General features: G+C 41.2%; 1 protein-coding gene across 1 annotated transcript in view; it reads right to left on the bottom strand.

Moving 5' to 3' along the window:
• LOC145408517 (zwei Ig domain protein zig-8-like) overlaps positions 1–14230 on the bottom strand; it is a 59908-nt gene that overhangs the window by 12142 nt on the left and 33536 nt on the right. The window contains exons 4-5 of the mRNA XM_080279249.1: positions 1991–2201; positions 1078–1220 (exon numbers count right to left, since the gene is read on the bottom strand). Coding sequence (XP_080135375.1) covers positions 1078–1220; positions 1991–2201 — 354 coding nt within the window. The remainder of the gene's footprint in view (positions 1–1077; positions 1221–1990; positions 2202–14230) is intronic.

The following is a 14230-nucleotide window of genomic DNA, read 5'->3' as shown; positions in this document are numbered from 1 at the left end:
AACAGTTTCTTGGCTCTAATGACTCGTTTCCTTTCAGGACCCTTAAAACACTGCTTGAACGCGCATAGCTGAGTTGTCCGCCATAGTCAGGCGTGGACAAGCAAGCTAATACAGTACATACATACAGTGCACATATATACATTCATGCATGCATACATTACACACTTATGTATCTGTTCATTTACGTAGTTTACAACTTCAGGTTGAAGAACCCTTTCGAAGTTGAGTAAATTAACTGAATAAGGCTAGCTGTACTACCTAGAGCCTGACTCCTTCATCCCGGAAGGGTTGGCACACAAATGAGTTGCTTCCATGTCTCCCTGTCCTTCGCCATCAGTCTGCTGTACATGTACTGTAATTTCCAGGTACAGTACAATAGATGAGCTTTGAGTCGTAAAAATGTGCTTCTGGAAAAATGAAACCTAAATCTTAGAACCTTAATTTATTTCCTAAAGAACAATTCGTTCAGTAGTGATGTAGCTAGCAGCGATAATATGGCAGTTAGTGTTGTGTGTAAGAAAACTGGAATACATAAGACAAAACAGGAAACTGACTGATGCGTCACGGCTTTACTGAGTCTGCATGAGGATGGACTGCAATCGACAAGTAAGAGTTGGCATTCTTCTACCCTCTCACACTCTCTGTTATAACTGAACCTGCGGTAACACTCCATGACTTACCTTATACTATGATCTTTTCCTTTGCCTTGTCTTGCTTTACCCTGCTTTCCTCCTCAGTCACCTACCCTGCCCTTCCACTATCCTATAATGCGTTACCCTGTCCTTTCTTTCTGCCTGCCTTCTGCCATTCCCTGGTGTTCCCGGTAGTGACGTAATATGTCTACTCTACCAATCCCTTCTGTGGCCTACCCTTCACTGACCCTGCCATACCGTTCCCCTAAGTGACCACACTCTGTCATGGACTATCGAGCCCTATCCTGTCTTATCGTAACCTATCGTACCCTATCCTACCATTCCATGCTCTGTCATGCCTTGCCCTGTCTCCTTATCGAAGCCTACCGCTCCTTACCCTAGCCCACGCTATCCAGCCCCACCCTGCCCTCCTGTGGCAACCTACCCTTGCGCCGTGATGTTTATCCTTGTGGAACCATCGGACGTACGCAGGCGGCTCCGGCAGGTCGTGTAGGATGCAGGTGAGGTTGATCATGCTGCCCTTCTGCACGAACAGGTCAGGGGCGCCAAGGATCTCACCTCGGGGCTCTGCCGGGGAAGAGAGAAAGTTCAGCTGAGGTCAACAGATGTCAAAAGTTACACACACACACACACACACACACACACACACATATATATATATATATATATATATATATATATATATATATATATATATATATATATATATATATATATATATATATATATATATATATATAAAATATAGCTAGATTGATAGATATTCCGTACCGTTATATCATCATCAATACTGTACTCAACATAAATGTTGTATATATATATATATATATATATATATATATATATATATATATATATATATATATATATATATATATATATATATATATATTGATGACGATATACGGTATATTCTATCTTTCTATCTATCTATCAGTATCCACAAGCTACAAGTTTGTGGCTATAGTGTGGAATGTAATAATCGGTATAGGTCTCCAAATCTCCTCCCACCTTGAATGCTTTCTTGTTTCTGTGCTTTATTCATTTCTTATCCGTACATTTTTGCCATTCCTACTTCTTAGTCATTTTAGAAGAAAATTTCTGTTTTCTAGTAGGAAATTAAAATAAACTCTTTGGAAAATAAACTGAAATCTTTTACCACGTTATTGGATTCGTGACATCACAACCCGTCATGGCCTCACTCCAGCTGCGCATGACCTGCTATCTCTCTCATACCGGATCATTACACTAGCAGGAGTTTTTCTCATTCTGTGGGTCAGCAGAAAGTAGTGATGTCTCTCTCTCTCTCTCTCTCTCTCTCTCTCTGCAGCACTCACCCAGCACCATGAGATACGTGGGGAATGCCATGATGGGTTTGGTGCTGATCTGACACTCGTAGGTCCCCTGATCCCTGGGCTGGGCAGACTTGATCCGAAGCGTCCACTGGTTGGTTCCGTTGAGGTGGATCGCCTCGTAACGCAGATCCGTCGTGTACGTATACCGACCCACCGTCAGGATCCGCAGGTCACGCCCTCGGATCCACGACACCTGTAGAAGGGAGACATTATAAGTGCTATGTATGTACAGTTTCTAAAATCCTGAATGCTGACCCAGACGACTGGATGATGGACAAGAAATTTGAACTATTTCCTGGTTATAGACACACTTAGGTTAATACCGCACGTTTTATTAAGCAATCCCACATCCATGAAGCCTTTGGATATTAGTGGTGTTAATATATTATGGAAGAAAACGTTTGTTTTCCTACAAAATAAATTAGTCAAAAGATTTCTTCTGGTAACTTGTATTTGTTCTTGAAATAATAAGAAACGCAAGGCTCTAATTTCCTCTTCTTCCTGCAAAGCTCCACACAATATTTTTTCTTCGGTAACTAGGATGTTGCAGACAGTGCGGTTCATAGATGAGGCATTTCATTTCAGTTCTTGTGTGTTGTTAGGATGGTTCAGTCTGCTGGTGTGGGTCATGCAGAAATTTCGACTGTTTCGTAAAATTACTAATCAACTATGCCCTCAATGGCCGTAAAAACTACTATCAAGCGTAGAACAGGCTTTGAGACGTAGAAAATGATGCAGGACAGAAAACGCTGATGCTGACTGAACACCATCCACAACACACGAGAACTGGGATGCGTTATATATGGACCACCCTCTATACTTATTACTCCTGATTCCACTTGCCTAGTCCTTCCATAAATACAAATCTCGGTTATGACAGGATTGAGAAAAGCTGTGAGTTTACGTCGTGGCGTTAGAAAGATAGAGTTTTGTAGTGGTTCCGTGAAGAAAAAAAGATTTAAGTGTCGCAAGGGCTGGAGTATGAGTGAGTGAGAGTTCTTGGTAAAAGGCTGCAGCCACGACATTGTTATATATTACTGTGCTGCTGCTGCTTCTACTGCTGTTGTTGTTGCTGATGTTTCACCTCAACGTTTCCCCTTAAGATGATTTTTTTTTTTTTTTTGCGTTGCCTTTATTTCTACATTCTATTTCAGTTACACCACTTTTTTTAGGTACACATAAGGGTGGTGAAGTAGATGATGATGATGATGATGATAACGACGGTTTTATATACTTGTTCTCTTCTTGTGAACTGTCTTCTTCGAAGGAAAATTTCCTTGTCGTGGCCATGAAGCATGTGCATCCCTGTAATTAGTGGAGCTATAATAGTCAAGAGCAACTATACAGGTTTGTTATTACGGTACAGGCAAAAGGTGTTCACCTTCCATTAATATCCTGAGTCGGAACTGTGAAGTACTTGCTCGAAATACCTTCTAAACCACTATGACCAGGTCTTCGAAGTTATGGCTTCCAGTATCCAGCATCAATGGAGAATCTGGCCATGGCCAAGGCCACACACTCTCCAGAGCAAAGGGTGCTAAAAATATTTCGATATCTTGATCTACCTCCTGTTGGAATCTAAACCTTGATATTTACAACGCCCAAATTCTTGTTACTTGGCTGCTCTTCTTGAAGAAGTGTGAGATGTTAAATGAGATATTGTAGACCTTAATGAGGCCAGACGACCTGGTGACTTATTTTCAATCCTACCTCATCTCAACTTGGAGATGACAATGATGATGATTTGTTTTCATTACTTCTGAATTCAAATGTCATCCTCCTTTTAAGTGGGAATAAAAGTGAGGATGAAGATGATGGTTGTGATGGTGATGATTTAAACTTTGTCATAAAGTGCTGATTTGTTTTTATTCCTTGGTATATGTAGACGACTTCATAATGCTTAAGATAAACTTTTCGAAATGACAGAGCCACAGTGAATTCCTTCACTGCTAGAATGCTCTCTTAACTGAATGAAATCGTCTGGTAACAACAAGTATATAATGCGTGTTTATTGTTTTCCTTCAACTTGGCTACTTTCGCCTTGTTTATTTCGTTGCTTTCATTTGGCGACTTCTGCTTGTTTGCATCTATTACTTGCATCTGCAGATTCCGACGCCTTCACATTGTGACACAGATACACATGGTCGGCTTCACTGCTCGTCCATACAACTTTCTTCAACTCCCTTCCAGTTCCCTAAAAGGAAGATCGTGACTGAGGGAAAATAGAAACTGCAGCCTGCTATTCATTCAGTTCATGTGCAGATAAGCCTGGGTCACCAGTAAAACTGCATATAAAAAGGAAACATGCATTGATTCAGCTGTAATCCTGCAGCAAGATAACTTCATAGATCACACAGGTCACTGATATGAAAACCTTATATTTTTTCCACGGAATGTTACTTTTGTCACTCCAAGATGTGGTGAGGAAGAAGTGGTGCTACAGCATGATGGTGTGGGCGTGTTGTGAGAAAACGGTATGAGTAACCTTCGTGAGAAGCTGAAATAGAAATAAAGGTATGAGGGATACATATAAGAGACAGCTATAAGACGGAGGGGATAGGGGGTGGTGGTGTGAGGGTGAGAGTGGTGATGTGAAGGTGTGGTGGCATACGGGTGTAATTGTGTAAAAGTGTGGTGGTGTGTGGGAGTGGATATGTGAGGGTGTGGTGGTTAACGGGTATGGTGATTGGAGGATGTGGTATGTGTGGCTGCGTGAGCATGTGGTTGCATGGTGTGATGGTGTAAGGGAATGGTGGTGTAAGAGAATGTTTGTGTGAGAATGTGATTGTATGAAGGTGTGGTGGTGTGAGGGTGTGGTAGTGTGAGGATGTGTGATGTAAGGGTGTGGTGAAGATGTGATGGTGTGAGGGTGTGGTGGTGTGAGGATATGTGGTGTAAGGGTGTAGTGAAGATGTGGTGGTGTGAGGGTGTGGTGGTGTGAGGGTGTGGTGGTGTGAGGATGTGGTGGTGGGAGGGAGTGAATGGTGGCGTAAGAGAATGGTTGTGTGAGAGTGCGATTGTATGAAGGTGTGGTGGTGTGAGGGTGTGGTGGTGTGAGGATGTGTGGTGTAAGGGTGTTGTGGTACAAGGGTGTGGTGGAGTGAAGATGAGGTGGTGTGAGGGTGTGGTGGTGTGAGGGAGTGGTGGTATGTGTGGTGGTGTGATGGTGTGGTGGTGCTATTGGTTGGTTGTGAGACTGGGGTGGTTATGGTGTGGTGGTGCTAGGGTGTGGTAGTGTGATGGTGTGGTGGTGTTAGGATGTGGTGATGTGATGGTGTGGTGGTGCTAGGGTGTGGTGGTATGATGGTGTAGTGGTGTGAGGGTATGATGGTGTAGTATTACGTCACCTCTCTAGCAACGCGGATCCCGAGGGCGACTTAGCGACTGGCAGGGAAGTGGCCGAAGGAGGTAAGAGGAAGTAGGAGGTAGGAAGAAGACAGGTAGTAGGTATAAGTGGGAGGAGATTGAAGATATGAAGCAAGGATTGAAGCTGGTGATTCGAGATAAAGGAAGACGATAGGGAGTTGGGAGGAGGTCAATAGAATAGGAAGTAAGTAGTTGACTGTAGCGAGGAGATACGGTGGAAAGAGGTAGAATTAAAGAGACACTAAGTATATACTCGTACAATGGTATAAAATAAATTAGGAGATAAGGATTAGGGTTAGGAGGTTGGCAGTAGGTTGTAGGTAATGGAAGACTGAAGGTACATAGGTAGGTAGGATGTTGGAGGGAAAGAGGTAGAGGGTTGAAGACAAGAGGCAGAAGGTATTTAGAAATTAGGAGGAATAGGGGAAGGAAATAGAACTGGAGATAAGATAGGCGAAAGAGGTGAGAATAGGCAGTAACGAACTGCGAGATAGTACATAGTGTTAGGAGGGAAAGAGGAAGCTGTGTCAGGGCTCCATATTATAATTATAAATCATAATAGATAGCATGATGAATAGATAGATAGATAGACAGATAGAAGCAGCAAGTCAGGGGATGAGATAGGTAGAGTGTCAGCTAGAATCGAGCAATGGTAAACATGCTTACACACTCTAACTCAAGGAATGCTTGACAGGCACACGACAGCGCCTCGTGACCATACACACACATGCTCACACACAGGCTTCTAGAAACTTCACATCAGCGTATCCAAGTGACACGACTCCTGCTAAAATAGGAATTTAGGAAGCAGAGCTCAGAAGGAGACAGGCCATAGAACCGACAGGTAGTAGGGAGAAGGAGCCTAGCAACATGGGCGAGAGGGTGGAAGAGAGAGAGAGAGAGAGAGAGAGAGAGAGAGACAGGAGGTAGCTCGCGGGACTCTACTTTATACTTCACTCGTGTGTGAGAGACTTTGTTAAAATTTCCAAGACAAATAAAAATAGTCCCATACTATTCTTTACCTCTCCTGTCATTGCATGACAAAAGGGAACGAAGATTATCTACTTACAAAACTACTCATGTATAACAACCGCTCGTCCACGAGTCTAATATATGTATAACTGATCTACAAAACTTCACTACAAGTTTCTACAAAGTTATTGTAAGATATGACTGGAGCGAACATACGAACCTCGTCTACGAATCTACAGTGAATTTCTACAAAAGCAGGCGAAACTCTAACCAAGATTAGCTTCAGTTCTACAGTGAATTCCTACAAAATACATGCTATAAGCCTATGAGTCTACAAGCCTACAAGTCTACAAGCCTACGAGCATACAAGCCTACGAGTCTGCGAGTCTACAAGCCTACGAACCTACGAGTCTACAAGCCTACGAGTCTACGAGTGTACAGTTGATTCTGCTTTATCAAGATTGAAAACAAAAAATACCTCTTACAACCAACAACTCACAACCAGCTCCTGACAGTATTCTCTCCAATCCCCCCTCCGTCTGCCTGATCATCACTTTGATTTAGAGGTAAAGAGGTCACACGACACCTTGCCAGTAGTTTAATATAATACTGATACAAACAATTTTGCAATTTCTACGACGAACCAACGTACTACAACAATCTATGATCAACTACAAGTAACAACTCTACGAGTCGTCTGTATAATCTTCTACACTCACCTACAAGTAGCGGCAGTCTTCATTCCACAACGAGTAAATCACAACAGGAAAGGACCGGGAACACATCGAGAAAAAACAAAACAAAACAAACAAATGAAGAGTGAGACACGACTCACAACTCACAACCATCTGACCTCACCCTCCTTTCTCTCCTACCGTCCTCCAACCTCCACCGTTGATGCAGGAGTGAAGAGGTCAAGACAACGAAGCAAATACCAAGCCCATATTCACAATTCATCTTACTCACTCATCTTCACTCAAGTTACTCATTGCTACTCTGTTACACACCACAGCTACCAGTGTGGGAAGTCGATATACCATCACAGTTACTCAGTGAGCGATTAAAAAAACTGTATTTAACATTTATTAATTAAAGCTACCTAGTGGAAACAGATAAATTAAGTTACAAGGAAAACCAGAAAAAAAAAATGGCCAACACAAATGACGTTAGCAAGAGTGAACATCTTCAACACAATCGTGAAGACAAAGATTTCCACACAGTGCTGACACACATATTACCCACGATAGGTACAAGTGAACAACAAGTCAGTGTATATAGTTAATACTGTATATATGTATATATATTTTTTATATAAAATAACAAAATATGGGACTATATAATATCATTTTATAATCTCTGTGCAATATAAACTAAACTTTAAAAAACTATCCCAAGGAAATTAGCCAGTAATTATGCAACCATGAACAACATGGAAAAAGCGTACACAAGCGAAGAAAAACAAACTATAGAAAATCAATACATACAAAAAAAAAAAAAGAAAGAAAAAGAAAGAAAAAAAGTAAGACAGGAAAAAGAGAGAAATAGAGTAAGATCACATAACAAACAAATGAAATAAGTGTAAGTGTTACTACATATGCCAAAATACCACATAAACTACAAAAAAAAAAAAAAAAAAAAAGCAAATTGTTGTCTCCACCAGCAAGAGGCATGACACATCATATCATTGACCGCAGCATATGTTAGGACTGCATTTACTACAATTATGTAACTACAAACGATATGTAACAATTATGTAACTCCATATTATAATTATGTAACGACAAACGATTGCATTATGTTACATTTATTACAATTATGTAACTACAAACGATATGTAACAATTATGTAACGACAAACGATTGCATTATGTTACACTTTGCCAATTATGTAACAGTTGCATTAACAAGATGTAACTTTTATGTAACTTTAACTACAATTATGTAACTACAAACGATATGTAACAATTATGTAACGACAAACGATTGCATTATGTTACACTTTGCCAATTATGTAACAGTTGCATTAACAAGATGTAACTTTTATGTAACTTTAACTACAATTATAAGGCCAAGACACTTATGTAACGGTTGCATTAACAAAATGTAACTACAGTTATAAGGCCATCACAATTATGCATTTCACTACAATAATCCAAGTACATACTGTATTACAGTTAAATAATTTACTTTAATGCATTTATTCAAATATGTATACAACTTGTTTAAAATGTAATATTACTGAATAATCACTATTTACTATGAATATTATATGTATACAATATTCATACAATTATGTTACTTTTACAATAATATGTATTTCACTTAATTAGCTAATAAGTTCATTATAATGTGTATATAATATGTATTAATATGTTAGGACTATTAACTGTCGATGGTACGTCATTTTCGCGCGGCCGAGCAATGTGTTAGGACTCCATATTATAATTACAAATCATAATAGATAGATAGATAAATAGATAGATAGAGAGACAGATAGAAGCAGGGAGTCAGATGATGAGAAGGTATTGTGTCTGCGAGAATCGAGCAATGCTAAACATGCTTACACACTCTTAACTCAAGGAATGCTTGATAGGCACACGACAGCGCCTAGTGACCATACACACACATACACACATACTCACACACAGGCTTCTAGAACTTTCCATCACAGGGAACACACGTGATACATCTTCTGTTTCACCAGAATTTAGGAAAGAGAGCTCAGAAGGAGGTTAGCCACAGAACAGGCAGGAGGAGAAGGAGACAAGCCATACAAGAGGCAGGTCGCAGGGAGGAAGGCTTGGTAACTTCAGAGAGAGACAGAGAGAGCGAGACAGAGAGATAGCTAGTGGGACTGGACTCTATACTTCGCTCTGTGTGAGAGACTTGTTAATATTTCAAGACAAATAAAAATAGTCCCATACTATTCTTTACCTCTCCTGTCACTACATGACAAATGGGAAAGAAGATTATCTACTACAAGCTACTCCAGTATAATAACCGCTCGTCCACAAGTCTAATATATATATAACTCAACCACAGAGGAACCACAAAGTCTTTTATGACAACCATACGTGTTTGCTGAGACGACAACACGTCAATCAACCCGTGAAGGACAATGCTATCACCACGTGCAACACCACGCACACCATTCCCACCATGGTAAAAATTAGTGAGTTACATAGTTACTTCATTTATACAATACACAGTGATAGACAACACATTTTGCACACACATATAAAACCTGATGTATATACATCTATCTATCTATCTATTGCCAGACGCCTCAATCCCGTTTGGGGTGGCCACAAACAAATCGCCTCCAAGTCGCCCTGTCCCCCACCATTTCACTGCCCTGCTCCCAACTCACACCCCCCTCTCTCATATATCTCTCCACCCCATCCCTCCATCTCATCCTCGGCCTCCCCTTCCCTCTTCCCCCCTCCACCTCACTCACATACACTCTCTTCGTCAGTCTTTCACCCTCCATCCTCTCCATATGGCCAAACCACCTCAGTGTGTTCCTCATAACGCTTCCTATCACATCCACATCCACACCACAACGCTCCTTTATATCCTCATTCATCAGCCTGTCTCTCCACGTGACTCCACAGGCTCCTCTTAAATAACTCATTTCCACTGCTCTCACTCTTGACTTGTGTCCTTCCAACAATGTCCAAGCTTCACTTCCGTACGTTAGAGTTGGTATCACAATACTGTCATGTAGTAACTTTTTCACTTCCATGCTCACTTCCCTGTTTCTTATCACTGCTTTCAAAGAACCAGCAACCTTTCTTCCCTGCTGTACCCTTTCAAGCACTTCACCCTCCAAACCTCCATCCTTACTCATCACACTACCCAAGTACTTAAACGTACTCACATTTTCCAATTCCTCACCATCCAACCTCGCTGTACATTCACTGACTTCACCTCTCTCAAAGACCATCACTTTACTGTTCCCTACATTCACCTTTAGATTCCGTTTCTTACACACTCTCTCAAACTCATCCACCAAGCCTTGCAGCTCCCCTTCGTCTTCACTCAACAACACAGTTCATCTGCAAACAACAGTACAGGGAGTTTCCAAACACTATCCTCTCTCACCAGGGCCACTCCAACATCCACTACCCTACCTTGTACCTCTTTTATTACCCCATCCATGTACAGATTGAACAACCATGGAGACATGACACATCCCTGTTTCAAACCAACTTTCAAAGAGAAAAATTCACTTAGTTCACCATCCACACGCACTGCAGCCTTCGTACCATCGTACATACTCTTCACAGCATTCAACAACTTCCCATCTACTCCATATATTCTTAACACTTTCCACAATCCTTATCTATCCACCCTGTCATATGCTTTCTCCAAATCCATGAAAGCCGCATACAACTTCTTTCCCTTCTCTAGAAACTTTTCCACTAAAGATCTAAGAATGAATATCTGATCTACACAACCTCTTCCCTTCCTAAAGCCTCCCTGTTCTTCTCCAACTAATTTCTCTGTTCTTTCTCTAACTCTGTCTATAAGTATCCTACCATACACTTTTCCTATTATACTAAGAAGACAAATGCCCCTATGATTACTACACACTTCTTTTTCCCCTTTTCCTTTGTACAAGGGAATAATTATACCTGATTTCCAATCCTCCGGGACTCTACCTTCCTCCCAGGCCAATCTGCACATCTTCCACATCCATTCTACTACTATCTCTCCCCCATGCTTCAGCATTTCACCACACACTCCATCAATTCCTGGGGCTTTCCCCGATTTAACTTTCTTCATTGCTTCCACAACTTCTATCCTACTGATTTCTTCCTGTCTTCTCACCTCCCTCCTTCTCCCAGCCATTCCCCAGCCACTTATACTCGCATTACTTCCATCCTCTACGTTCAACAATTCCTTAAAGTGTTCTCTCCATCTGCTCACTTTTTCTCCCTTCTCCACTAGTAATCTACCATTTTTATCTTTCACTCCCCTGCTAATATCACTTCCACCTTGTCTTACTCTTTTCACTTCTCTCCAGAACATTTTCTTACAGTCCCTCCACTTTACACTCAAATTCCTTCCAAATTCCTCATCCACTCTTTTCTTACTCTCTCTTACTAATCTTTTCACCTCTCTCTTTCTTTCTACATATAACTCTCTCTTCCGCCTCTCAACTTCTTCCACGCCCCTATTTCTCATCCATTCATTGTATGCTTTCTTCTTTTGTGCTACAGCCTGTTTCACCTCTTCAGTCCACCACGCTGTTCCTTGCACCCCCCTCCGTCTTCTCTTCCTTCCACACACCACATCACATGCTGCACATATTTCTTCTGTAAATATCTTACACACACCTTTCACGTCTCCCATCTGCTCCAATTCATATTTGCCCAATCGTTCCTCCACTTCTCTCTTATACTCTGCCTTTTTCTCATCCTCTTGTAACCTTTCCACTCTCCTTGCAACTACTCCTTCCTCTCGTCTTTCCCTTCTTCTATTCCTCCATCTTACTTGCATTCTAATTCTGGCCACCACCAAGTAGTGGTCAGAAAGTCCTCTCTCCCAACCTCTATACACTCTTGCATCCTTTACACATCTTGGAAATGAGAGTGACACAAGGAAGGATAGTAGCTTTTGCTATGAAGGCCTTGAAAAGAATTAGAGGCTTGAGTGTGGCAGCAGCACGAGGCTTACATGAAGGAGTGTTAGTGCCAACTTTAACCTATGGATGTGAAACAATGGTGTGGCATGATAATGAAATGTCAAGAATAAGAGCATTCGAGATTAGACGTTTGAGGAATATAGCCTACTGTATGTGGAGTACGGAGAGGGGATAGGATACGAAATAATGTGATTCGTGAAAGATGCGGAGTGAGGAAGTCTGTGGACACCAGAATCGAAGAGAGTGTACTGAGATGGTATGGTCATGTGGAGAGAATGGACGACAATAGAGTGGTGAAAAAGGTATACGTGAGCGAATTTGATTGAGAGAGGACGCGAGGGAGACCAAGAAGAAGGTGGAGAGATATGGCGGATGAGCGTATGAGGAAGAGGTATGGAAGTTGATGAGGCTAAGGGACCGACAAGTGATCGAGCTGGCTGGATGAATTTTGTACGGAGAGGGGCGTGACCAGGGATTTGGCACCCCCTTTTAAAGTGACAACTTTCGAACTAACTCTGTCGGATAGGTATATATACAGTAAAGCTAGTACGTGGCGAAACCCTTTGGCTTATCAGAGGGAGTCAGGATTACCTGGGGTTGAATGATGAGTGAATGGAAGCGTGGCCCATTGAATTGGGCAAACTATGGCTGTCTGGACGCTGCTACTCCTCACCCTTACCTAAGGTGGGAAAGGAGGTCCGGATGATGATGATAAGTTCCTTTCGTATTATAATCCTTTGAAGCCTAATTTTATCCTCATAGAACACATACCACATTCCTTGCCAGATCGATGATTACTGGCCACATAAATTAAATACCACAGTCGTAAAGTAATCGCTAACAAATTATTTCTATCCGATTATAATTCTCGCCCTCATCAGAAACTCATAAAATAGTCGTAGGATGATCAATAGCAATTAGTCTCTAATGGATCCAAGGATCAGTTCCATAATTATTACCTCAAACTTTTTAACTTTATATGAAGCTTATAACATATACCACAGATGTAATATGATCCATAACAAACGGCTTTGAGTGCATCAAAAGTTCTGTTACTTATCCGAAACTCGTAATGTAGATGGCATAGTTGTAGATGGAAAAAAAAATCGTGTGAATCTAAACCAGCGTTGCTTATCCAAAACTCATTACACTGATACTACAGTCGTAGGGTGCTCAATAGAAAGTCTGGTCTAGAATGAATCAAAAGTTCAACTGATTTTTGGTGTCTCCTCTACTTCCCTGTCGTCAGCTGAATCCCACTGTCAGTACCAGCCTCGCACCACTTTCCAGCAAACTCGACATCAAACTCACTTCCATAACTTACTGAGAGAGGCACACACACACACACACACACACACACACACACACACACACACACACACACACACACACACACACACACACACATAATCTTTATCATTCACTTTCATCTCAAAATGCATTTTAATTCCATCAGCAAAAGAAATAATTTTCATATTCTATTCTCGTTACTTGCATAAAAGTTTACTTAACACTGGGGAAATCTGCAGTGAATGAGTTAGGATCAGTCTCCATTAAAATATTTCAGTTTGTAAATATCTCCCATGAGCTGAATAAATTTATCCGTAAATAGTTTAAACAAACGTCAATATAAATGAATTTACTTAAATTTCATCAAACTCGTCGATCCATCTCACTCTCCTCAGCTTCGTGGCCGGTCCTACACACTTTCGCCAAACATCATTCATCCCCCTGAATGATACCGGCACACTTTACACACTGCCCGCTATGCTCTGTTTACCTTAACTAGGCATAAAATTGCCATCCTGCTATTTTAAATGCAATGCTGTACCAAGAATCAGCACAAGAATATGGTGCTAGTCAGGAAGAATACCACGGAAAGGGCGTAGAGCTTTGGTAATGTCTTATTCAGCCACCAACCACCGGTAAAATAAGTTACAAGAGACGAAAATCTCCGCAAAGTTAAGTTGAAAGAACTATGGTTCTCCCTCGCCAGCTCAGTCCAGTTTCTTTATCCATCCTCCACCTCTTGCCTCCTCTCTTACTTAGTTTCCTTCCTCTTACTCTATCCTTGGCCAGCATTTTCATTGGTTAAGGAGACTCTCTATCTCTCCTTCCTTACTTTATCTTTGTGTAGGGAACGTTGGTACTGATAATAATTATGTTACACAAACTAAGTCGAAATTAGAGAGATAAACCAGAGACAAGAGATTAGTAAGGTGCAATAAGCAAACT

The sequence above is a fragment of the Coenobita brevimanus genome, chromosome 77 (assembly GCF_032717465.1).
Source record: "Coenobita brevimanus isolate Jiangsu-jjx chromosome 77, ASM3271746v2, whole genome shotgun sequence".
NCBI lineage: Eukaryota > Metazoa > Arthropoda > Malacostraca > Decapoda > Coenobitidae > Coenobita > Coenobita brevimanus.
This window is presented reverse-complemented; position numbering and strand designations above follow the sequence as displayed.